The 25,633-nt window shown below is 36.6% G+C and overlaps 2 protein-coding genes across 2 annotated transcripts in view; one reads left to right on the top strand and one right to left on the bottom strand.

Annotated features, from left to right (window-relative positions):
* OSTC (oligosaccharyltransferase complex non-catalytic subunit) overlaps positions 1 to 18,234 on the top strand; it is a 75,967-nt gene extending 57,733 nt beyond the window's left edge. The window contains exon 4 of the mRNA XM_051965975.1: positions 18,097 to 18,234. Within this exon, the coding sequence (XP_051821935.1) occupies positions 18,097 to 18,136 (40 nt within the window). The 3' untranslated portion in view covers positions 18,137 to 18,234. The remainder of the gene's footprint in view (positions 1 to 18,096) is intronic.
* A 733-nt stretch (positions 18,235 to 18,967) lies between these two features.
* Positions 18,968 to 25,633, bottom strand: part of COL25A1 (collagen type XXV alpha 1 chain) — a 547,679-nt gene continuing 541,013 nt past the window's right edge. Inside the window, exon 38 of the mRNA XM_051965978.1 lies at positions 18,968 to 20,619. Coding sequence (XP_051821938.1) covers positions 20,617 to 20,619 — 3 coding nt within the window. The 3' untranslated portion in view covers positions 18,968 to 20,616. The remainder of the gene's footprint in view (positions 20,620 to 25,633) is intronic.

Genomic DNA, 25,633 nt, shown 5'->3' with positions numbered 1-25,633 from the left:
ATGTTGCACCTTGGCAGCTGGTCATGCTTGAATTCAGGGGAGCCAGCCCCATTCTTCCTGACGTGGGGTTATTTGGAGGATTTAGGGCTTGCCTTGGTGGCACTATTCTTCTGGGCAGCTTGGTTGCTATACTGCAGGGCTTCATTAGAGCCTTTTTCCAGGAGTGAATTCCCCTTTACTTTTTCTTCCTGTTCTAGTTTCTTCAAATGTTCCTTTTACTTATTCAGTGACTTCTTTCCCAGGTCTGGCAGGTGCTTTTGCCTCTGAGTTCTTGGGGCAAAGTTACTGTTTTCGATATTTTCAGTCTTTTGGCACTGAGTTTTCATTGTTGCTATCTGTCCTCATTTTCTCTTTGGGCTGGTGAGAAAAATATCCATCTTGTGTCTCCAGGCTGATGAAGGGACAAGGTGGTGGCTCCCGGGGTCACATAGCTAGTAAGTATCTGAAGCCAGATTTGAACTCAGGAAGAAAAGTCTTTCTGATTCTAAGCCTAGGACTCTATTCAGCTAGCTGCCCATATACTCAAGAATACTCTTTTATAGGATCATGAATTTAGAAAGAGAATGAATCTTAGAATACTTTAAGTCCAACTTTCTATCTTTCACAGATGAAGAAACTGAAGCACAGAGAATTTAAGAGATTTGTCTAGAAACACATAGCTAGTAAATTTCTAAGGCAAAACTTAAATCCAGTTCTTCTTGGCTCCATCTTTTATGCCATACTGCTCTAGGAGGAAATTTATCAAGAAATAGACTTTTGATCTCAAACATGAAAGAGAGGTCAAGCAAAATAAGGACAGGAAAAAAAAGGGCACTGGATTTGGAGATAAGATTCCACTTTTACCCTTTAAGAATATAAGTTTTGCTGCGTGAATTATTCTTGGATATAAGCCTATGTACCTTTTGCCTTTTGCAATAATATATTATAAGCTTTGTACTCCTTTAGACATGAAGATGGTAAATTTTGTATGATACTGATTGTGACTCCTCAGGACTTGAACTCTTTCTACTGGCTGCTGGTAGTAGAAGGTACCTTATATTTTCTTTAATTTATTTTTCAGTCTTTTTGTTTTGTTTTTATATTTCTTGTTGCTCATGAAGTCATTAACTCGAGCCTTTCTGATTTTTAAGGAGTTTATTGTTTGGGTAAAGGCTTTATACCTCTTGAATTAAGCTTTTAATTCTTCTTCCAAATCTTTACTTTCCAGTTTAAATTTCTTTTACTGTTCTTTCCCATAGCATTTTTCATTTTATTCATCAAATCATCTTAAAACTCTTGCTTCATTTCATCCATGAATTTAAGTTGAACTTTTGTATTACCTATGTTTTCCTGATTCAAATTTAAGTTCCTTAAGGACAATTGAGAACTCAGTAAGGCACTGGGTCTCAAGTTGGGAAGATTTGAGTGCCATATCCGACTTCAGATACTTACTCAATGTGTGACCCAAAACAAATTAGTTAATTTGTCTCAGTTTTTTCAATTATAAAATGCAGATAATAATAACACCTAGCTCCCCAGGGTTGTGCTGAGGATTAAATAAGATAATATTTGTAAAGCACAGTATCTGACACATAGTGGATGCTATATAAATCCTAACACTAATTTTTATTAGGAATTACATATCACCTACTACTGTGTTTCCCCGATAAGACCTATCCCGAAAATAAGCCCTCCCCTTACTGTGTAAGATTCCTCTAAAATAAGCCCTCCTCCGAAAATAAGCCCTATTGAGATTGCTACTGTAGTGAAGGTGATCCCCTGTGCTACACGCTGCATTATGGTACCCTCTGTATGCACCGCGTCTCCCCCTTCCTCCCCCCTTCCCCCCCGGATGAAACGAACGCCGCGCTCCGAGCTGCATCCAATCAGAGCTGCAGCAGTGAGCGCGTCATCCTGTTCTTCCCCAGTGATTTGCTTGCTGGCGCCATTGAGAGCAGTGCCATGGAGGAGAGCTGAGGCAGGACAACATAAAAACCTGGTATGTAAGCGGGAGTGAGGGGGCATGATGGAGGATAAAAGAAGAACTCAGCCAGCACTCACTGCACTAAAGAAATGAAGAACTTCCTTGCAGAGAGAAGAATAGATCAAGTAATGATTCCTGCAGGAATGACTGCCTATCTCCAGATCCTTGATATTGCAATAAACAAGCCATTCAAAGACCATTTGCGCATGGAAGTCAGTGACTACATTGAAAATAGAATGGAAAGAAATCAGCGTGGAAACTTTGTGAAGCCCTGTCTGCAAGAAGTCGTGACTTGGGTGAAGAAGTCATGGGATAAAATTACTGACAGCTGTGTTGCCAAGGCACTACGAGCAGGTTACCTGGACAAGAGAGCTATCTTGCTGGACATGATAGATTGGGTCCACTTCTTCTGAAGGAAATAGAGGCGCAAAACATCCAGGATGGAATTCAGGGTATAGACACTTATGAGGATGTTGTTGAAGAAGATGACATGATCATTATTGAATAAAGGTACTTTTTTTGGTTCACATTTACCTGTTTATTAAAATTGCTGTCAATGTTCATTAAATAAGCCCTCCCCTGAAAAATAAGCCCTCTGGTGTTTTTCTGTCCAAAAAATTAATAAGACAGTGTCTTATTATCGGGGAAACATGGTATGTGCCTGATACTCTGCTAAACACAAAAAATTATCTCATTATTGGCATCAGAGTTTGTGTATAATAATTATATGTAATATTAGCAGTTGCACTTATCTTTAGTATTTATAGAGTACCTACTATGAGCCAGATAACAAAATTATTATTTATACAAATATACAAATACAGGCAACAATAACAATAATAAATATAATTATGTAATAACTATAACAATACAGTGATATAATATTATCTATAACATGATTATGTAATCAGAATAGTTATTATTATTACTATTTGTATTTATATCCCCAGGGCTTAGTACAGTGTCTGGCACATAATAAGATCTTAATAAATACTTATTGACTTGACTTAGTAGGACTAGGTAGAGCTTAGATTGAGCTGATATGTGAAGGTAATGAAAGAATTACATCTCCATTGTCCTTTGGCTGATTTCAGCTCCAGTCTCTTCTAGCCATATTCTCCTCTTAGGGATTTGAAGGGTTGGAGGGATGAGCTGACAGATGAGCTCAAGCTACCTCATTACATTAGTATGAGCCCCCTTTCAAAGTGTCCACCTGAGCATCTCTATTTCCCCCACCATTATCTGCAGCTTCTACCCCTGCTATACTTCTTTGTTATTATCAGGAACTCCATTTATACAGATGATTTTCAGTTGCTCTCCCATTCTGAAGATTTCCTTTTAGAGTTGAGATAATCCATCTCCTCCAGGCCCCAGATATCCCCCTGAACTTTTAAAGAACATTTTCCTATAAGACAATTTTGTTAGTGGAATTTTTGGATATCACCTGTTTATTGCCTTTTTGCCTTTATTTACTTTATTGCCCTACTTGCTATGCACCTCTCTCCTACCCTCACACCTCCTGAAATTTAATTATGTCTATCCCATGTGACTTCATGGTTCTTAACCTGCTCTGCTTTGGTTCCCATTCTGCCCCGTCTTTGTCCTAAGTCCTGGTACACCATCTTACTCTGGTAGGATGCTCCGAGTAGAAGCTTTTGAGGCCTATATTCAGATCACTTTGCCTTATAACTGTTTGTTTCTTTCTGGATTGGATCTGTGATTAAATTGTGTCAACTGGACAAAAACTGACCTCTAATCTGTGAGTAGGCAGAGCCAAACAGAGCAAGACTGAGGCAGATGTATCAGAAATCAATTAGCAGTTTAATTTCAGAGTAAGGAAAACAGTTTTGCAAACTGAAGTCCTCCAGAGAAGGAAGGAGTATTTCTTATGGCCAGGGTAGGGTTTTTAAATAAAACTACAAAAGGTGATAATACTGCACAGCCATTCTTAGGTCTTGAGCAAACAGTTCCAATAGCAGGCCCACATATGCAGGCATTTTGGAGGCCCTATAGACAGTCTTGGGTCCTGTGGGAATAATCTCCAAGTTATTAGAATCATTGAGTCTTGTAATCATTCAGTGGGGTACAGAACTAGAGTTAGCATGAAAGAAACAAGAGTAAAGTACTTGATTTGCTTCACTTAGCATGTCAGATTTGATTGATCATTTACTGCTACAGTATGTCAGTGGCAGTACCACTTTCCCTGAGATCCATGGGAAGTAAGGGTCAAAACAATCTGATGGGAAAAGGGAATTATAATTGGGGAGAATAGAGGTATATGCAGCTGGGACTACTGAGATATCCCCTAGAGAGGTGAAATCTGTTCCTATCTAGCCTATGGATCCTTTGCTTCCAGGCACAGTAGGCTTGACCATTTCACTTCCTGGGAGTGCTTACAAAGCAGATTGCTTCTCAGCTGATTGATTATGTCTGATTACTGAGCTTCTAAAGATTCTCTGGGTGTAACATCAGCTGCCATCATGCTCCAAGTATTTTTTGCCTGGGACCCTGGAGCTGGGTCTTGCTCCCTTTTCTTTTAGTCATTCTATATTCTGATGCCCAAATGGAAGCCTCTGTTGCATTTTAGATAAAGGGTTTTGGGTCTTGTTCTCCCACCCTGTCTTCTCTGCCAGGTTGCCTATTTCATTGAATTTGTATTCTACAGAGTTCACTATAATCAGAAATCCACAACAGGTTTTGTCCAGGTTCTAAACATGTCCTTGCTATAGATTTCCAATCATTAGGGGTTAAAACTTCAAAAGCCAAATTCTCTAATAACATTTTAACATAAGACAATGTAGACTCATAAAGAGTGCAAGCCTTTTTCAGAGCTTCAATAATTTCTAGATTAAACGAAGTGTATTTTCTTTTTTCTTGACCTGAAGAGTCAAACTGTTCAATCACAGTTTTTTTTGGGGGGGTGGGGTGGGGTGGGGTGAGGTGGGTTTCTTCTATTTTTAAATCAGATATATCCTATCCTTCATTTTTAGCTTTAATTAGTGCCCTTTGTAATTTTGTCATAGGGGGTGGACAAAGCCGCTTCATAGGTGGTGCTGATTGTGTCACTGCCCCTCCTCCTTCTCCTTCCACCCATGAAGAAGGGTTAATTGAGGGGGTAGCATACCCTAATGGTTCCTGCTATGAAGTAGCACATTCCTTAACTTCATCAGCATTTTACTTAACTCCTTTCTTGTCTTATTCTTCATGCTTTTCAACTGTTTTATCAGTATTCACCTCCTGCTTTTTCCTCCTTTTTTCCTTATTCTAATACTTATGTAATTCCTTAGAGCCAATTTTATTAAATTGTATGTATAGAATGTTTCTTTAGGAATTGAATCAGGACCATTATCATTATAATATTCTATTAGTTCCTCTCCTACTAGTTTCCACTCATCTAGCTCTAATTCTTCCTTAGAGAACCAAGGAGATGTGTATTTGTTTCTAAGAGTTCAATGATCTGCTTCCAAGTTACACTCAAATCTTGTTTTTTTATTAGCCTAACTATGCTTTCTACACACTTCCCTTGGGGAAGGCTGTTTTCTAATCATTTGTCCTATTTCAGATGAAACACTAGTTTAGCCCTTAACAAAGTTTCTTGCTTGTCTATTTTTGTATTCACCCTATTTCCGGTTCACGGGGACTTCTCCACTGTACTCACAATCATGTCAGTTGAGCTGCTGAGCATAAATCCTCACGCCCCCATGTTGGGCACCAAAATGCAATGTCCAGGCTAGCTTTCTGGAGGGCCTTGGGACCAGCCTTGGTATCAACAGAATAATCACCACAACAATAGTCAGGAATAAAGTCTTTATTGTCCTCTTTGCAGTCTGTGTCTGTCATGGTTTGACCCAGTCTCCTCTGCCAGCATTCTGCCAGTGTGATCTTAGTGCAGGAAGCAGGAGAGCCATCAGGAGGATGATCAAAGATAGAATGTCTCTCTTCCAGTCCTTGTTAGACCTTATATACCTTATTGTAATTACATCATTACAGCTTACTAATTATGCATGAACTTAGAGAACCATTTCATCAGCATGTTAAGTACTAAGTATATATGTGAACTAGAGACCAATCATCTCATCAGTTCCACTGAGTTAACACCTTGTTTCAAATATACTTCTCCAGAGTTCTGGCTCTCTACACAAAATTATGATTTTGTCAGAGGGTGAGTACAAAGTACAACATATTATTATTGTGCTGAGCTCATGGCACAATTTGCTCTGAAAATACACCCTACATCTTGACATTTCCCCTTTTTTGCCAAAATGAGGGAATCTGGAGAAATCCTTACTATTATGGTCAATAAAAGAGGCTATAATATATGTCAAGATGCCATAAGAGGCTAGTTGAGCCAGATGAGATGTTGTCCATGGGGTTAGTTCCTTGAGGGGATCTATTGGGTAAGTGTGTCCAACATATCATTGCTAACCATTATTTATTGAAAAACAGAAAAGAGAGGGGGTGCCAAGAATATAGTGAGGAAAAATGCCAACACATTCTTGAATCAGGGCTTTGGCGGTTGGGCACATAACAATAAGATACTTCACTAGATATTTAATTTTTTTTTTTAAATTGAGTCAAATTTTCTGGAAGGAGAAAAGTAAAAGGATATAAAATATAGGGACAATCTGGTAATTCAGATAAAGAGCACACCTTGGAATCAAGAAAACATTGTACTGGCTATGTTCTGGGATACAAAACAGTTAAGTTCTTAATGGCCAGGCAACTAACTGTTTAAGACTATATCAATTTGCTTTGGTAGAGGGAGTTTTCTGACTGGTAGTTCCCTATGCCAGTTGTGAAGATTTTAGGAAATACCCTGTTTTCCAGAGCTAAGGTCCAGCAAGCAAGCTTAGCATAACAACAATCCTTTGAATTCACCCTCTGGATGATCTCATTCTCTGGCAAAATCATATAGTTTTTGTATTGCTTTGATCCCTATTTTCCATGGGATCGAGCACTGCAGCTGATATGTTGCAGAAGAAAATGATCAATCAAATCTCCTGACATGCTAAATGAAGCAACTAAGTGCTTCAGTCCTGTTCCTATTGATGGGTGTGAAACTATGTTTCCTTTAATTTATAAAATTACCACTCTAAAACTGTGTTCCTTTTGATCTATAAAAGAAGGGAGATTTGGAATCTGGAGTCTCCCGCCCTCCTGGGAAAGCATATCTCCCTAGATAAATTAAATGGCATCATCCAACTGGGCTATTTTTAAGGCAAATCACCCCACTGATGCAGATCCGTTTCAGGAAATAGTGATTTCCATTCATTTGGAGATCTAGATCTGGGGACTTTGGCTTTCTTTTCAACCTGAAACTGGAGCCTTGAGATTCCCTATTAAAAGATATTTCTAAATTCACTTCTTTGCAGAATGTCCAAAGCAGGACTATGCCTTGTCCCTTGGTATAGCTGCCTGTCAGGACTCTGCCTGTCTCTTCTCAGTACCAGCCTCCATTTCCCTAATAGGACTTTGCCACTATGAAGTCAGTCTCTTAGCAAAGCTGGCTTCTCATCCAACAATAAACTTCCATTTTTGCCACCTAAAACTCTTCGGGTTCATGAATTTTTTCATAAAGGACCTGTGCCGCTGACCAAAAGAGGATTTCCACAACTCTTTGACTGCCACTAGAACCCCATCACTGCTATACTAACTCTGGTTCTATATGCCATTGATTGATTACAAGGCTCAATGACCCTTAAGACTTGAAATAATCACAAAGCTCAACAATTGTAATAAACCAGAGACTCTTCCCATAGGATCCAAGAATGTCTGTGTTGCCCCCAAAATACTTACATGTGTGGGTCTGCCATGGGAATTGTTTATTCAAGACCTAAGAACAATTGTGTTGTAGTTCTATTTTTTATGGCTTTCATGTTTAAAAACTCTATCTTTACCATAAGTTAGGAGACTTCAGTTTGCAAACTTATTTTACTCTCTCTGAAATTAAATTGCTTTTGATTCCTTTTTACTCATTTGCTTCTGGTCTGCTATGACTACTCACAGATCAGAGGCCTGTTCCAGGCCAGTTGACATTTAAGTTGATGCAGAAGTGGGATTGAATGTATCAAATGGACTTTCTGGTACCAGTGGGAATGGATTAGAAGCCGCTGGAGATTTCTCCAGAGTTTGACTGCCCCGTCTTGTTTGGTGAGCCCATAGTCCTTTTCTATCTCCAATCCAGGGCTCATGCATTGGTTGAGCTTGCTATTCTTTTTGAGGAAAACTCCAGGCCCCTCTCTTGCCCTAATTCATCTGGGATTGCTCTGGTAAAGTTATCCTTTTTTAACTGCATACCTCTTGTTAATTGTTATCTCCTTGTTCTTCTACTCCTTTACCATATACTCCTATTAGATTTGCTAAATAATTGCTTTGGTATGCCTTAGAGCCAAACATGTTTTGTCTGATTTGTCTTGTCATTTTGTTTGTGTTTGAGTATTTTTAAATGTAAAATATCCGTGTTACATTTGTGTTGTTAGATTCAGTTAGCAACAACCTTGAAAGATTTAAAGTATAACCAGCCAGAAAAATCTCTATGGGCTATAATAAGAGAATTTAAAACATTAAGAAAGATTAATGAATTTTCAAATTTGAAGTGATGGTTCCAGTAGGCAGGAGTAACTCTTACTTTAGGCTTTCCATGAGGGGTTAGGTTATAAGAAAAGAGAAAGGAAAAAAAAAACAAAACCACAAGACACTTTCTCCCTATCATTTCAGCTTTGGTTGTGTTGGAATTACTGGAGGAAAAGTCATACAATCATAATTTGTAGAACCATTAAAAACATTTTAACAGATTCTGGAGGTTTGGAGATTAATCGTTAAGAAGTTTCAAGATTATCATTTAAGATTGCAGAACAGAACTCCTGGGATTTGGGGGATAATTCCAAGAACCCATTCCCTTCTGAACTTTTTAGCAAGTTTGGGAATATCACTCTGTAAAATTTGTTTTAAAAAATAAGGATTAAATTATATAAATATTTTGAAAGTAAAGCAAGATTAATAGCCTCATTGTTCCAGGGCAATAAGGAAGACATCTAGTTTGAAAGTAATCCCAGAATAAAGAAAAATAAAATAGAAACATGGTTTTCACTTTATAGCAACCTCTTGTTAATTCTTTCTTTGATGATTGTTTAAAACAGAGATCACCTATAATAACTCCCCCAGGTTAGAGACTTTCCCGTTCTCTCTCATTCCAGATCAGATACTTAAACAGAGAGGTTGAGAAAAAAAAGATAGGGAAACTTGAATTATGTTCTGCCTCTCCAGTGTAAGCCTCATTGTCTGGAGTCTACCTAGGAGAGGTGGGGCAGCACTCTGAGGGGCCCCCACTGGTAGTGACTCCAGTGGCTCTGCGTCCTAGGGCACCCTTTAACCTGCCCTTGTAGGCAAGTTTGGGGCATCACACTGGTGCAGTACATCCTGCCCAATCTGTCCCAGCAACTGCAAAAGGCCCCAGTCCCAACAGCGCCTGATCTCAAATCTGTACCTGCAGGGGGTCAGGCCCCACAGCCAGCATTCACTTTGTCTGGTCACCAACCATGAGGTCCTGGCATCAGTCACTCCAGACTCTGGGATTCCAATTCTGCAGCCACTTCCCTCTGCCCAACCCTCAGCAGGTCCTGCTCAGCAGCTGCCTGTTGCTCCTGGTAGCACCTAGCAAGGCAGTATAAGGTAGGGTGGCCACCTAACCTCTGCCCTTGGTGAGCCTGCCTTCTGTGTGCCAGTTGCAGAAATTTATAATCTTAGGCAAGTTATCTTGGATCTAAGGATGATGTTATCCACCTTCAGAGAAATAGAGTTAAAACAAGCATAGTATGGTCTTACATATACGTATATGAAGGCATATGTATCTATAATTAGATATGTAAGTTTATATATATATATATATATGTATACATATATATGTGTTTGTATGTATATACGTACATTCTTCTTAGGTCCAAGTCTTTCCCTATTTTTCTAAATCCACCAACTCATCATTTCCTATGCTACAGCAATATTCTAACTTTATGCTATCTAGTTGTTTCGAATTGTCTAAAACAATATTAATATGGATGACATGCAGTATAATTTCTCTATTTTTTCTTTTAAATGAATCTATTTTAACTTTAAATTTGTCTGAAATCAGTGATTACTACGACCCCTCCTTTTTTTTTTTTTAAATAAATTCTACTCCTGATCATTGTTATTGTGGTTGTGTGTGTTTCTAGTTTCTTATTCCTACTGGCTTCTATTTTACTTCTATCTGCTAATTTGCTTTGCTATTAATATTTAATCTCTCCCTCTTACCCAATGGTCCCGCCCTTATCCTTTTTTCTTACCTTTTCCTTTCTTTTTTATCCATTCCCATTAATCTACACACCTTAACTCATTCCCATTAATCTACACACTTTTCTGTATCCCACCTTATCTTATTCTCTGCCCCTTTTATTTCTTTATACATTTTAAAGTTTTATACCCTTTTAGATATATGTGTATTGCTCCTTATTTATCCCATTCCTACTGTGAGTAGGATTTCAGACTTACTAGTCCTCCGTCTGTGTTAAGTCCAAGCTAGCTCCCTGCCTTCAGGATTAGCCAGAGTAAAAGTCCTTGGTCTTTAGGGGGAGAAGTGAAGGAGATAGTCAAACTGCCACAAGTTTGCCCCCAACCTCTCTCCTTCTAGTCCTGCTGCAAAGTGAAATCTGGTCTCTCTCACTCCACCCTCTAATCCTTGCCTATGATTATCTTACTGCCAAACATTGAGCCTGCACGAAACAGTGAGAAGAATCATTTTTCCAAACATATGCTAATAGAGTCATTGTTGAATAATGAATAGGTAATTTAGCTTTAAGTGCTCAGTTGCCTGATTCAAGCATACCTTTTTGTAGTTTCAGCCCTTTACACTTCTGTGTGCCAGTTACAGAAATTTTCCTCTAATTCCTCTGTGACAGTTCTTGCTTTCACATCTCATTCATATGACAATTACTATTTTTACCTTTTCCTACATAGTTTTGTTTTTTAGAATCATATATATATTCAACTCTACCACAATCTTTCTTTTGAACTACCCAATTATTAATGACAATCTCAGATATATGGTTTACATTTCCATTTAAAAAAAGTTTTATTAAGTCCTTTGAAATTAGTCTTTGATGTTAGCTCTTATATGTCAAATTTTCTATTGAGTTCAGGTTTGTAACAAAATCCTAGAAATGTGAGAGTTTCTTGAATGTTTGTTTTTTTCATTCACTATTATACTTAATTTTTCTGGCTGCAGCCCTAGTTCTTTTGAATATATATATATATATATAATATATATATATATATATATATGTATGTATGTATGTATATTCTGAGGAGGAACCCTGGTCTTCCCTGGTCTCATAGTAACTGCCTGAGATTGGAATCTTTCTCCTTTGTCTGCTTTTTTTTTTTTTTTTTTTTTTTTTTTTTTTTTTTAAAGAGCTTGTTAGTGTTAGGACCTCTAGTCCTGTGATCTGGGGGATGGTGCTCTGACCTCAGGTCTTCCTTTAGTTCTCCCCTCTAGCTGGCCTGTGCTAACTCCTTGGCCAGGATATAATCCCTGTCTCTGCAGCAAAATTGGGCCTGGATTCTTATTAGCAGAGGTTCTCTTAATCTTCCACTCCCCATTATCTCAGGAAAATGAGAGCTCCTGTTGTTGGGGCTGAGGCTACTTCCCAAACCAGAAGTTAGTATGTCTTGCAGAATATTAGTCTGGAGGTGTTTACGATTCACACAGATCACACCTCATTCCTGGTATTCCTTCTTTGGATTTTCTTGCCCCTGGTCCTCCTCTTCTGCCTCAACTTCTATTTGTTGCCATTCTTCATCTATTCTCTGTCATTGCTAAGGAGAAGAAGCTAATAAATTGTGGGATTTTTACCTTAATTCCCAAGCTCACCAACCTAAGCCCAAAGCTGTCCCTTAACTCAATAGCTTGTTCTGGCTCAACAAGCTTCTTGTGACTTGGGAACTGACTCAGTTTTGTATCTGTATTACTGTTTGGGGAGAGAAATTTTGAGAGAGGGAGAGGACAAGAAAGAGAGAGAGGAAAAGGGAGAGAAGGAGAAGGAGACAGACAAGGTGACAGAAATAGACAGAGACAGAGAGAAAGAGAGAGAGAGAGACAGAGAGAGACAGAGAGAGACAGAGAGAGACAGAGAGAGAAATATATATATAGAGAAAGAGAAGAAAGAGAGAGAGAGAGAGAGAGAGAGAGGAGAGAGAGAGAGAGAGAGAGAGACTCTTTTCCTATGAGAAACAGGAAACTTGTCATGCAAAAAAAGATAATTTAATTTCTTTCTTTTTTTAATTATAGCTTTTTATTTTCAAAATATATACATGGAGGGGCAGTTAGGTGGCACAGTAGATAGAACACAATCCCTAAAGTCAGGAGGACCTGAGTTCAAATGTGGCCTCAGATACTTAACATTTAAGTATCTTTTTCTAGCTGTGTGACTTGGGCAAGTCAGTTAATCCCAATTACATCAGCAAATATATATATACACACACACATATATATATATATATATATATATATATATATATATATAATATATATATATATATATATATATATGTATATATATATATATATATATACACACACACATATATATATATATATATAGATAGATAGATAGATAGATAATTTTTGATATTCATCCCTACAAAACCCTGGGTTCTGATTTTTTTCCCTTCCTTCTTCCCCTCCCCCCAGTTGGCAAGTAATCCAATATATGTTAAATATGTGCAATTCCTCTATACATATTTCCAAAAATATAATGCTGCTCAAAAAAAATCAGATTCAAAGGGGAAAAAATGAGAAAGCAAACAACAAAATGCAAGCAAACAACAACAAAAAGAGTGAAAATACATATTGTGGTCCACATTCAGTTTCCACTATCCTCTCTCTGGGTGCAGATGACTTTCTTCATCACAAGATCATTGGAACTGGTCTTAATCACCTCATTGTTGATGAGAGCCATGTCCATCAGAATTGAGATGATTTAATTTCTAATAAAGCATTGCCTGACTAAAAAAATAAAGCTATTCTCCATAAGCTTTCTTATCTTCTCTACACATCTCAGACCTAGCATTCTCCCTTTATCCCATTCTCTAAAGAAGAAGTGACCCTTTTTCTCATCAAACCTAACCCTCAACTTTTATCCTTTATGTCATCTCTTTGCGTTTTCTCTAGCAGTTTACTCTCACCATCATCATCTTCTCCCCTCTCATCTTTAATTTCTTCCTATGTGACTCTGTGGTCTACAAGTCAATAAATTAACAGAGAAGGATTACCTTAATCCTTTAAGGCACTCAGCACCCTATCCCTCACCACTCTTTTTCGAGGGTAGCTTTACAAATCTACCCACTAAGCTCTCAACAAAGCTCAAATATACTTTCTTTCCTCTCCAGGGCCACGGAAATACAAAAGGCAGAAGATTGTTTAGGCCAGGATAGTAGCACCCCAGGACTCTGTGCTTCAACAGAGGGAGCTGAGGCAGAACGTATATGTATGTCTTCAATGACTTTGAGATCTGGCCTCCAGGAAAGCTGTAACCAAATGAAGAATCAGAAATTGAATGATAGATTAGAAGAAAAAAAAAAGATTGAAATGATTGGAAATCTCAGGAGGAAGAAAACTCAATTAAAGCCTATTATGAGAATTTTTGTTTCTTTTTATTTTTCAGGACTCAGAACCATTTCTCTTGCAAATTTTGGTTCACTAATAGCCTATTCTCTTCTGTTAATATTAACCTTACCTGACCAAAATTTGACTCATGAATAAAAGGAAACTATTTCACATATCTCAGATAGAAGCCAAAGAGAAACCAACATTATTTGGCTACATATTAGTTCCACTAACTAAACCGTCAAAGAAAGAATATCCCAGATGTCTTGTCTTGTTTTCTTAGTGATATATTAATTTTCCCTTTCAGTCAGCCTGTTAGTGAAACCTCCAAATGAAATTTACTCTATAACATGATAGAGAGATTAATTTATTTCCTTAGGGAAAGTATGAGATTATGACTCTTTTAAACTCAATTTATTCAATGTTTATGACATTGAAGGAAACACTGGGATTATAGATCTATCTTTGACTTTTGTGGCCTAAGAGGAAAATACAAGATTAGATTTTGTAAAAGAATTATTTTTCTGCACTGAAACCATTTTGTCTATAAGAAATCTTGTCAGAAACCTCCTGGTGGTTCGAGTCCCTGGGTGTTGAATATCTTATGATGCTTGAGTCTATTTAATCTATTTCCTATCCCAATCATAACCAGAGTATAAAGGAAAAAGTTCCTCCACTGCCCCTATCCTTCACTGAGTCCCTAGCATTTAATTAGACTCTTCTAGATGCTGGGACCTACAGGCGTCCTCAGCAGGAATGAGGTCAACAGAATCAGTCAGCAAGACTTCTTGTCTGACCAACTCAGTGTTGTCACATGATCCCTGTTCCCAGAACTGGGACCTTGGGAAGTCATTTGCACTCTGGAGGAATGAACTTTGAACTTGGAGATACAGGAAGTTGCAGGAAGTGACATGACCTGTGGGAGGCAGCCGGCATTGGTGACCATTGGTCAAGGAGGGTTACTTCCTTTTAGTCTATCCAATGAGAAGGCTGGAGTCTTTCGCTTTTAAACCTTGGACAAGTAGGAAGCTGGTGCTTCCAGGAGCACGTGGTGAAGTTGGGATGGCTCCCAGGTATGTCTGGGCCTCTCCCTGCAGGCATTAAGTAAATGTTTTCTCTTTGTATCTGATGATGTCTCTGATTAGTTAATTAGGAAGGGGTCTTGCACCCCGCCTGTCCTACACAGTCCCTAACCCCAAATAATAGAAGGCTAAATAAAAAAACAAGACTCTGTACTCAAACCTTTGCTATCTTTCTAATCTGGAAGCAGCCTGCTGAGGAAATAGTTTCTCAGTGAAAATAAACCCATTTTTTTGGCCAAAAACCTTGCTTACAGATCAGGATTACAAATTCTTTCACAAAAAACTGTCACATTGACCTGGGGACCTCCATCACTGTTAGAGTATTTCTTACCCCTCAACAGTTTCAATCTTGTGGAACCCCTGAAAGTCTCTGGGAAGAGGTAGAATTTCCAGCCTATACTTTGTGAGTCATTGTTTTAATTGAAGAAATAATGGATCACTGTTCTTTTTCATCTAAGAGTTCAGAACAAAATTTTCATGAACACAAAACTTAAGACAAACTAGTATCAGTGTTTGGATTAATATTTTAATAATTACACACTTTTTACATTATGAAAATAGGTCATAAATAGTGTAAAAATAATTCTGAAGATCAACTTCTCACAAACTAGGGATCTCCTAGACAAGCTAAAAAAAATTTAAATAAAACAAATGGAAAATGAAAAACCAAGGCAATATTTTCAAATCAAAAATCAAATCCATGCTAGTTTTTTTCCTGATTCAGCAGTCATACATCAAGATTAAAATGAAGATATTTAAAATAAGTCATCAAAATGCCACTTTGTTATTATTTACATAACTGAGAAATCTAGACTTGTGTCATATTTACAATAAGACACTACATATATTCTTAATATAATCAATGACATGATACTGGTCCATATGAAGTTTTAACCATAAGCAGTGTAAAGCTTGCCAAAACACTTTTTGCTTTTTTCTGCTGTCATGTATTGATGAAATCATCTGTTTTCTGTAATACAAAAATAACTGCACACAATGATAAACTTTTAAGAAAGTAAAAAATACAAATAAAAATATTTTTCCAAGGAAAAAGATGGTCAGATACATCTTTTACAAATGTTAATAAATTTCACAGTATTCTACTTTCCCCAAACATGTACAGTAATAAAAAGAATATCCACAAAAGTGTTAACAATATGTAAAACATCCTCCATGAATCTAATTCAATAATATATCCGAGATGTGTGCAAGTACCAGCTGAATTATGATAAATTCTGATAATTTTGGCTAAACATCAACAAATGATGAAATAAAAGTTCTAAATTCAGTAAGGTACTCCTGTTCACCAAGTAAGGTTAATTCTACTTAGCAGCATGATCAGCTTTTAAAAATCCTACATTTAAAGGGGCATTATTTTTCATAGTATTCATTTTATCTATAGTGTATTAGTACAAACTCCACCAAATAAAAGTTGGGGGTGATTCTCTACTATGGGTCTCTCGGAATTCAGCTAACTGAGTCAATGCTTCAAAGAAATGACAGGAGAAGCTTAGCATCCTTATTTTCCTAATAACTTAGCAGAATTGTAGTATATGCTTATGAATGTTAATAATACCTTAGGTATACTATTTTAATTGCAGCACACATTACATCATTAAATCTGTTGACACTTAATTCCAAGTATGGTTTCCCATAGAGAACAAAGTTTCTAGAGGTACCAAAGTTTTCTGTTTAAAAAATGAAAAAATGAAATAAGACTCTATAGAGATCAAAGGGCTTTCTCCTAGACAATCTTCAAGATTTGCTGATAAAAACCAAACAAACAATTTGATCACCAAAGCAGTAGTGCTAATGAAGCTTGAAATTCTGGTATCTGTTGCCTACCATGATGTTTTCATTTATTGGAAGGTGTCAAGACAGCAGAATAAAAGCATAACCCATTTCTGAATAAGGTCATATACTTTTAGTAACATAATAAAATTAGAAATTGAGAATTTCAACTTTTCATGCTACATCAGCAAGACAAAGAATGAGTTCTGAAGGGACTGAACATTTCAAAATGCTATACACAATATTTTCATACTTGCTGGCATGCTGATTTGACTATTTTCCAAATTTGCATTTATACATACTTTTGCTATTGTCAAAGAACATGTATAAGAAGACAGATATACATGTACTCTGTCTTATCAGAATATTATACACTGATGAGAAATTCACCAAAAAGAAAGGAAGTTTGTGTATAGCACCAATAACTTGTCATAGAATTTTCCATAAACATTATCCGAAGAAAAGGAGGGGGGGCATATACCCTCAAGCTATATTGAGAGTAAGATAAATGAAAACCAAAGAAAATGTATACATATATTTGTGTTCTGTGTTCAAGTGTAGGCAGTATACGTCAACTTGGCCCCTCTAGACAGGGACTGTGTTTTGGTTATTGATTGGGGTAAGTGTGGAAGCTGATAAATTAATATAAAAAGTAAGGAATAAGATAAACTATGATACTGAAAAAAAAAATATATATATATATGTCCTATGTGCTACCATGTTCACAGGTCAGTGAAACATTGTGGTAGTTGGAAGGGCTGGTCAATGAATCCCCATCACTTCAAGTCTGCTTATCTTTAAAAAATTATCCCCTTCTTCAACCCTCAAGCAAACTGAAGAAGGCTGTCAACAGACAAAATATGGCCCAAACTTATTTTCTTTCTTTGCTCTTCCAAGAAAAGTCATATATTAGCATTTAAACAGCCAAAATAGTTTTAAAGATACAATACTAGTTAAGCTTTATTTTTATATTCACAACTTCTTATATGTATTCCTCCTCTGTCCCCAATATCCTTATCATGTATAAAATATCTACAAAGAAAATTGGCACTTTTCCAAAATCTGTATCCAAGTAACTAAATCACACTGCAAGTCATTCAAAGAGACCTTCATGTTAACAGAATGTCTTCTTCAGTAAATGACATGGATAACTACATTTTTTGTTGCAAAACAGAAATTTTCCTCATTTGTAGATTGGAAAGAAAAGTCTTAGATGAGAATTTGAATTGTCCTCCAGGTATATTTTATGCCTATATCCTAGGTATTCTCCTTGGGCTGAGAAGTACCTTTGGTCATATTCCCAAATACACAGAAATCAAGTTCACAGCTTTCTTTGTTCATTGAATAAAAACTAGAGTTATCAAATCAGTTACAAAGTTACATATGCAGATATATTAGAACAACCACTTAAAAAAACACAAAAAACAAAACAAAAAACTTTATTGAAAGCCATCCCAATGGGAGAAAAGATAAAGTTTCTTTGTGTTTTATTTTGAATCTATGCAAACTCTAAAGAGTAATTCATCCCCATTCATTTCTCTAAAAGAAAAGAAAGAAAAAAAAAATAACAAGGATGAAATCTACATATCAAAATCTTAAAACTATTTTCTTAAAAATTCCAGAGTTCCAGCCTATAGAAGACTCTGTTCAACACTGGCTTAAGACAAATTGCTTCAGACAAAGAAGGCCCTCTTTGCCTCCATCATCCAAGTCCCCTCCATACTAACCTAAATCATAGTACAGAAGATTAGATGTTGCTCTTCAAAGACTGACAAGAATACTGGCCAGGCCTGGGGGTGAGGGTGGGGGGGTGGAATGCTACTGAAAATGTTACCACTGAGACGAATTAATCCATTAATCCATTGGTTTGATTACCAGGCTCAGCCAATTCTGGAAAGAAGTCAATGAAGAATAAAAGGGATGGGAGGGAGGGGACAGGGAGGGAGAAGACATTTGGTATGATGATCATTCTGTTACATATTGCAAAAGAGAGATCATGGATTCCCTCTGAAATGCTGGCAACTGAATAAAAAGTGAGATGGAGATCAACTGTTTTTCCTTTCTGTTATTGAAAATGCAGTGCATGGAATGAGAACTTTCCCATGAAAGGAGACATACTTGGGAGGGGATCTGAATTATAGCACAGCTCAAAAGTATAGACCTTCCTCCACTGAATCTTGTCCCAGGTAACCTTTCCATTTTGAATAGACCAAGCATCCAAGAAATAGCCTGAGATGGTTAGAGGCTTTGAGACAAATAGGTGGAAACAGAAGTTCCATTTATGAAAGAGCAGCTCTATCTCTGATATCTTTCTGATAGCTCAGATTTGGTCTGTGGATAAAACAAACATTCAGGTACATAACCAGAATTATGAAAAAATCTGAAAATAGACAAATCTTAGCTTTAAATAGAATCATAAAGAATAGAAAGCAGTTCTACATGGTTAGCCATGCCTGGACATGTTTCATAGTATATATTTACTATATGAAAAAAAGTCAACAGGAAAGCACTGAAATTATAAAAATGAGTCACTTGGATGCTTAATATTTAATAGTGAAGAATCTGTGCCTCTTTTTTTTTCTTCTTGCTTTTGTTCTTCTCCTTCTCCTTCTTTTCTTTCCAGCTGTCCTCAATAGGATAGATAGATACGACAGGCAACAGTATTATAGTGCTGGAGAGGAGAGAGTGTCTGTTTTTTGAGTATGAGAATATTTAAAGGTTTTTAAAAAAGTAATGTTTTTAGAAATGGACTCACATGATTTGAAGAACTTCTAGTGCTTAAAAATTGGTCACAATAAATGTAAAAGAAAATAGAAACAAAAATATTTGGGAGGGGGACAAGTGTACAAAGGAAAAATGATGATCAAAAGAAAAAAATACAAAAGAAATTAAAATATTGTCAGTTTTCAAAACTCTGCAGAAAATATTAAACATGGATTGTTTTTCCAAAAATACACTGTCAAGTCACATTGAGACATGGACTATCCAGATGAGCTTGGCCATTTTACTCTGTAGGAGAGTATAGGATTTTCACTTCTCTTCTTCAAGGCATGTTCTTTCTTTAGCAACTCAATTTTGTCAAATGGTAATTACCAGTTGTCTCATTCCTCAAAGAGAAGATTTGTTGATTCAAATATCTTCAGCTTCAGACAAACCACTGGCCATCTCTGTCATCTTTCCCAAACACCCATATTTTCAGTTGTGAAATTTTTTTAAATTAAAAACTAGTTTGTTTTCCTCTGGGTGTTTGCTTTTGTAAACCTCTTCCTTACTCAGTCACATAAGAAACAGCACATGATGTTGAACTTGTCCACCTTACACATCTTCACTGCTAGGAGTGGTACAAGGAAAATCGTTGGTGGGCAGCAGGCATGGTACCTTGTATTTTTTAAAATCAAGGTGGCCTATGGGACCCCACAAAACTGGATGCTGTCACTCTGCAGTCAGGACTGCAGCGCCCTCAAAATATAAGACCTTTTGTTGTTCTTGCTCCACGAACTTATCTCTTTTTGGCAATAAGCCATGGTGTAACCCCCTTGTGAATAATAAAAGGAAGAAAAAAGTTCAGTAACTGGGTTCAACGATGTTAGCAAGCAATGGGTTAGCATCAGACAAGCAGGTTGGGTACACACTTCATGCTCTTTTAGTTTATCTCAACACGTTGGTGGGGGGGGGGAATGTATTTCAACAGTGGTGGCCAAGGTGAATATGGATGAGAAGATAGTCAGTTCTACATACAATCAATCAGTCAGTACCATACATTTCATAGCTTTTAGTCCATATTTGGTCAAAATTTCATGTAAACTACTAGTTCATGGAAGATAGTATCCATGGCAGTCCAGTGGAAGGGAAAATCATGGCAGGTTTACTCTCTATCCCTGCTATTTCCACCTGGCTACATGTCGTTATACCAGAGAGCTTTCAGTCTATGTGTTTTCATGTTTCTTTCCACATGGTTTCCTGTTCTGCCTAACTTCAAATGTAAGTGAAGAAAAAATGTACACATGGACCAATTCAAACAGGTAGAAGCAACTACCTGTTAACATATTTCAGACTTGTAAAATCTATATTTCATTTTTCAACCATAAATACAAAATGTAGAGCATTATATACACAACTTCATGCTTGTAAGATTAGATTCATCACTGCAGGGAAACAAATAAAAACAATAAGTAATATTAGTAGTCTGGAAATTAAATCATAGAAAACTTGAACTAAACAACAAGTTAGGAGAATAGAAATCATTGTTTATCAACTAATCCCCAGTTGCATTACTTCTACAGCAAGCTTCTTCTTTAAGAAAGCTCAAAACTAGGCAGGTAAGTAGTACATTGCATGGAGACAGAGTTTGGAGACAGGAAGAGTTGAGGTCAAATAGGATTCAAATACTTGCTAATTATGCGAAGCTGGGAGAATAACTTGACCTCTATTTGTTTTAGTTTTCTCATCTATAAAAAGGGGATAATAATAGCAGTTGTCTCCCAGGGTTGTTATGAGGATAAAAATGAGATTCAATTTGTAAAGCACTTTGTAAATCTTAAAGCTCTAAATTAATGCTAGCTATTATAACTGAGGGCAGTTAGGTGGCCCAGTAGATAGAATGCCAAGCCTGAAGTCAGGAAGCCTCATTTTCCTGAGTTAAAATCTGGTGTTACAGAAGCTGTATGATCCTGAGCAAATCACTTAATTCTCTTTGTTTCAGTTTTCTTGTCTGTGAATGAATTGGTAAAGGATATGACACACCACTTTGCCAAGAATACTCTAAATGGGGTCACATAGATTTGGACACAACCAAAACAAATGAACAACAAAAATGATTATTAATGAAATTCTATTTCTGGTTAAAAACCAAAACTTTTGGATATAATCAATGTGTCTAGCCCTTTACTATGTTACTCTAACCCTCTAGGGAGCTATGAAAACATCTGTCTTATATGGATGGGTTATCATTTCCTTTTTTCTTTGAGTAATTTGTAATGAAAACATCTCTCTTTTAGTCTATGATTTATGGAGTCATATATAGATAGTAGAGAAAAGATACAGCATGGCAAAAGTGCAGGATTTTCAGTCTTAGTCACTTAGTAATTGTGTGATGTTGAAGAAGTCAGTTAACATCTGGATTTGACTTAATTGTCTTTAAGGTTCTTTCTAGCTTGAAATCTATGATCCTTTTATCTATTTGAAAGGATGTGATAATTTCCTGCTTCATGGCTTCATTTACAATGAAGACTCGTGGTTGCCTCTCCCTCCTCATCTTGACTAGTTGGCTTTTTTAAGCTTCCTTCAAGTTTTGCTTCAAATAATACCTTCCCTTTGAGAGTACCACCAATTTATTCTATATATAACTTGTATGCTCATTGTTATTTGCTTATCTTCCCCTTAGATTGGGAGCTTCCTGAGGGCAGAGAACTTGTTCTTAACTTTCTTTTTAACTTTAACTTTCTTAGTGCTTTGTAGTGCTTGGCAGAATGTCTAGAACACTTAATGACTTGTGTGAGTGAAACCATTCTCCTATATCCTGTTAGAATGTAAGCTGCTTGAGAGCAATAACTCTCTCTCTCTCTCTCTCTCTCTCTCTCTCTCTCTCTCTCTCTCTCTCTCTCTCTCTCTCTCTCTCTCTCTCTCTCTCTCTCTCTCTCTCTCTCTCTCTCTCTCTTTCTCTCTCTCTCTCTCTCTCTTTCTCCTCCTTCTGTTCCTGCACCTCCCCTCTTCTTTTTCTCTCTTTCTTTTGCATCCAACACAGTACCTGACACATGTTAAGTGTTTAATAAATGCTTGTTGATTGATCATATAACCAACTAGAATTAGCTATAGCTATAATAATTCAGTGCAAATAATTTATTTAGCCCCCCAGTGTCCCCGGGCAATTTTCAAAGAAGCCAAATTACAAATGAATGGCCAATATTCATTGATGGTGAAGCCTCACACTTGAAGTTCCCCACACTGATGAAATCACAAGTCTGTGTCCCTCCTCACCAACCTCCAATAAAACCAAATATATGTAGAAATATAGTATATGTTTCCTAAAGCAGGAAATATGATAAACATTATAAGAAAATGTTCCCATGAAATCTACCTTTTCAAGGTCACCCTAATCTACAACTGTGATATGATTTTTGGAAAAAAAGAAAACCCCTCAAAGATGTGGTAATGTTCAAAGAATGTTCAATTTAGAATTAGTCAACTTAGGTTCAAATTCTGTTTTTGACACCTTTCAGTTGTGAGAACTTTCTTCTTTTTTATCTTAGTGCCTCATTTCTCAGGGGGAATAATATTATCAGCACTACTGGGATACTATGAGGAAAGGATTTGTAGAGACTTTACAGTAATCTATAAAAAGATTAATTATTAGAGGTAAAAGGTTCTGATATTCTAAGTTGTAAAAATCCCCTCAAAGCATCCTAAAATCCTCTTCAAATCAGAAGCCATCACCAGCCTAGCCTGAACATTATACTGAGAATTGAACTGCCATATAATATTTTCTGAAACTTAGAGAAATAACATTATAGCAACAACTTTCTGGTGGAAGTTAAATAAGATCTTTACATATCCACTTATTTTCTTAGGAATAAAATATAGCCATTTGATTAACCATTTTTTTTTTGGGGGGGTCTCCACAAAGAAGCTAGGATGTCTTGTTGCTTTGTAGCTCTTGATGCTCTTTGAGAAGTGTGCTCTGTATCTTAAAAAATTTTTCTCTAAATAAGTGACCATTTGGAGGAAAAGTAATGATGACATAGCTGTTAACTTTTCCTATGCTTAATTAAGGATGGCATTTGAGAAAATAATCAAAGTTTTTGGTTGCCACATCACTGTATTTAATTATATATATATATAATATACACATATGTATATGTATGTATGTATAAATATATATATTCTGCTATTTGTATATGCTTTAAAGTCCCTAAGCAAAACTATGAAATCAGTAAAACATTTCTGAGTACTTTTCTCTGGTCCTTCAACTTTTTTAAGGGGATTTGTGCCTAGCTAATTTTCCTCTTCTGATCACCCCTTTTCCAACCCTATTTAGTTAAATGTTCATATATTTATGAATTGCATATATGTAACAACAATAACAAAAGGCTCAGACTTTCGTCAATCTTCAGCTCTTCCTTGGAATCAGTTCAAAATGTTTCTTCTTGCCTTTGTCCATAGAGTTTTGACCTTTAAAAACTTTTTTAAACTTTGTTCATTAAATCAGAACTTCAATTACTACCTTCTTGTTCTTCCTTGGTTGAATCTGCTTGACTCATTGATTATAGAGATCTGCTCTATTGGATCTCTCATTACTATTTCCCTCTTCTGCTGTCATCATTGTAATTGCATGCTTTGGTCTAACATTTCTCTACCCCTGTTTTCTCTTATTATTACCCCATCTGGTTCACAGGAAGAGATTTTTCTGGGGTTTATTTGCAAACCTTTTACTTTATAAATATATACATTCATTAGTAATACATCTGGGCAACATTATTAGAAGAGCATATAAAGGAAAACTATCCAGAGTGAGACTGGACAGTCCTAGTATTTGGGCATTCTAATCTGTTTGTTTAAATTTTCTCTGCTTCATTTCAAGATTAATGTTCCTCTCTAGACTTGCAGGGAACCAGTCCTTGGGGATTCCACAAGTGAATAGTTGCTCTTATTTCTTTTACCTCTTTCTCCTCTACCATATCTTATGGGATGCCTCTGCCTGGATCTGAGAGATTGAATTTACCTTATCATCAGATAATTCCAAATTCAAACTAAAACCTTTCTCAGGAAGACAGTTCTCATTGCTTAGGAGATTTTTGTATTCTTTGCCTACATTTCTAAATGATCATATATACTTAATTTTCCAAACCAATGACAATACAAGGAAATATAAACAGGTAGTGTTCCCATCATTTTAAAAATTCTACTTTTATGAGTGTATATCACAAAGAATAAAAATTCACTTTGAAAATATATAAAGAAAAGCTCATTTGTCAACTATTTGTACCTGCTCATTTACAGTTTTGCTACCTCTTCCAAAGGCATTACTCCATACTTTTTAGTCCATATGTGTGCATGTGTAATATATGTGTATATAATATATTTTATGTATTTATGTATATATAATATAAAAATGTATGCCTACAATACTGTGCTTTGCAAATTTTAAAGTTCTGCATGATAACAGCTGAAGCAATGAGGCACGCTGATGAAATCTGAGAAAGTATTTTGTGCAAGGCGAACTACCAAAAATTTTCTTTCATTCGTTGATGAAGATAATCCAGGATCCTGACCCCAAGAGCTTTGGAACAGCAGTAGGCTTCTCCAATTTCTCCTAGCTGTAAATACTTTTCTTTCTGAGATTACCTTCTATCTACACTCAAATGAGATAGAGATGAGATCAAATGAGATAGTACATGTAAAATGTTTTGCAAACCTTAAAGTACTATATACATTCTCACTATCATCCTCACTACCATCATCACCATCATCATCACTCTGTATCTTGTATTCATTTCTTCCCTAGTCTCAATCACTAATTGGGCAATGCCTCAGTTAAATAGACTTGCTAAAGACCTTAGCTTAAAAAGTCCAAGATGCTTCACTGCATCTATGGCCAATTCCAATCATCCTGATACAGATCTTAGCAGTGGACCCAGATGGCTCCAGAGGAGAAAGTGACACAGGTGACCTTGCACAACCCTCCTTCAATTCACTTGCATGTCATGGCATCATCTCCCTAATGTCATGGTGCTCCTTGAGAACAAAGGACAGAGAACAACCTCTGTGAGTAGTAGTAGAAGCTGTCCCACTGGGGACCCAACTGGAACTGGCCAGACAACACAGCAACTTTTTTTCCTTTTTCATTTTCCACACACCCTCTGCCCACACACCTTATCTATAGGTACTCTGCCCAAAGGAATGTAAATTTTGATCTTTGAAAACTCACACGATAAACACAAATAATTGTGGGTCTCATTGACCGAGAATAGGTCTCAGGCTAAGCCCCACTTGGTCATTGGATCCTGTTTGCCTCAGAATGAATGTATATAGTAATGTTTTCTGTTTTCTCAGAAACCCTGAGGATCTTCCCCTCCCAGATAATTTTTTTTTTAATAGGTAAAAGAGGCAATTCTCTACCTCATTTCATACCTAGTCTTACTGATTGGGCATTGCCTCAAAGTG

The sequence above is a fragment of the Antechinus flavipes genome, chromosome 6, assembly GCF_016432865.1.
Source record: "Antechinus flavipes isolate AdamAnt ecotype Samford, QLD, Australia chromosome 6, AdamAnt_v2, whole genome shotgun sequence".
NCBI classification, from domain to species: Eukaryota; Metazoa; Chordata; class Mammalia; order Dasyuromorphia; family Dasyuridae; genus Antechinus; species Antechinus flavipes.
The sequence above is the reverse complement of the archived record's forward strand: the minus strand, read 5'-3'. Positions and strand labels throughout refer to the sequence as shown.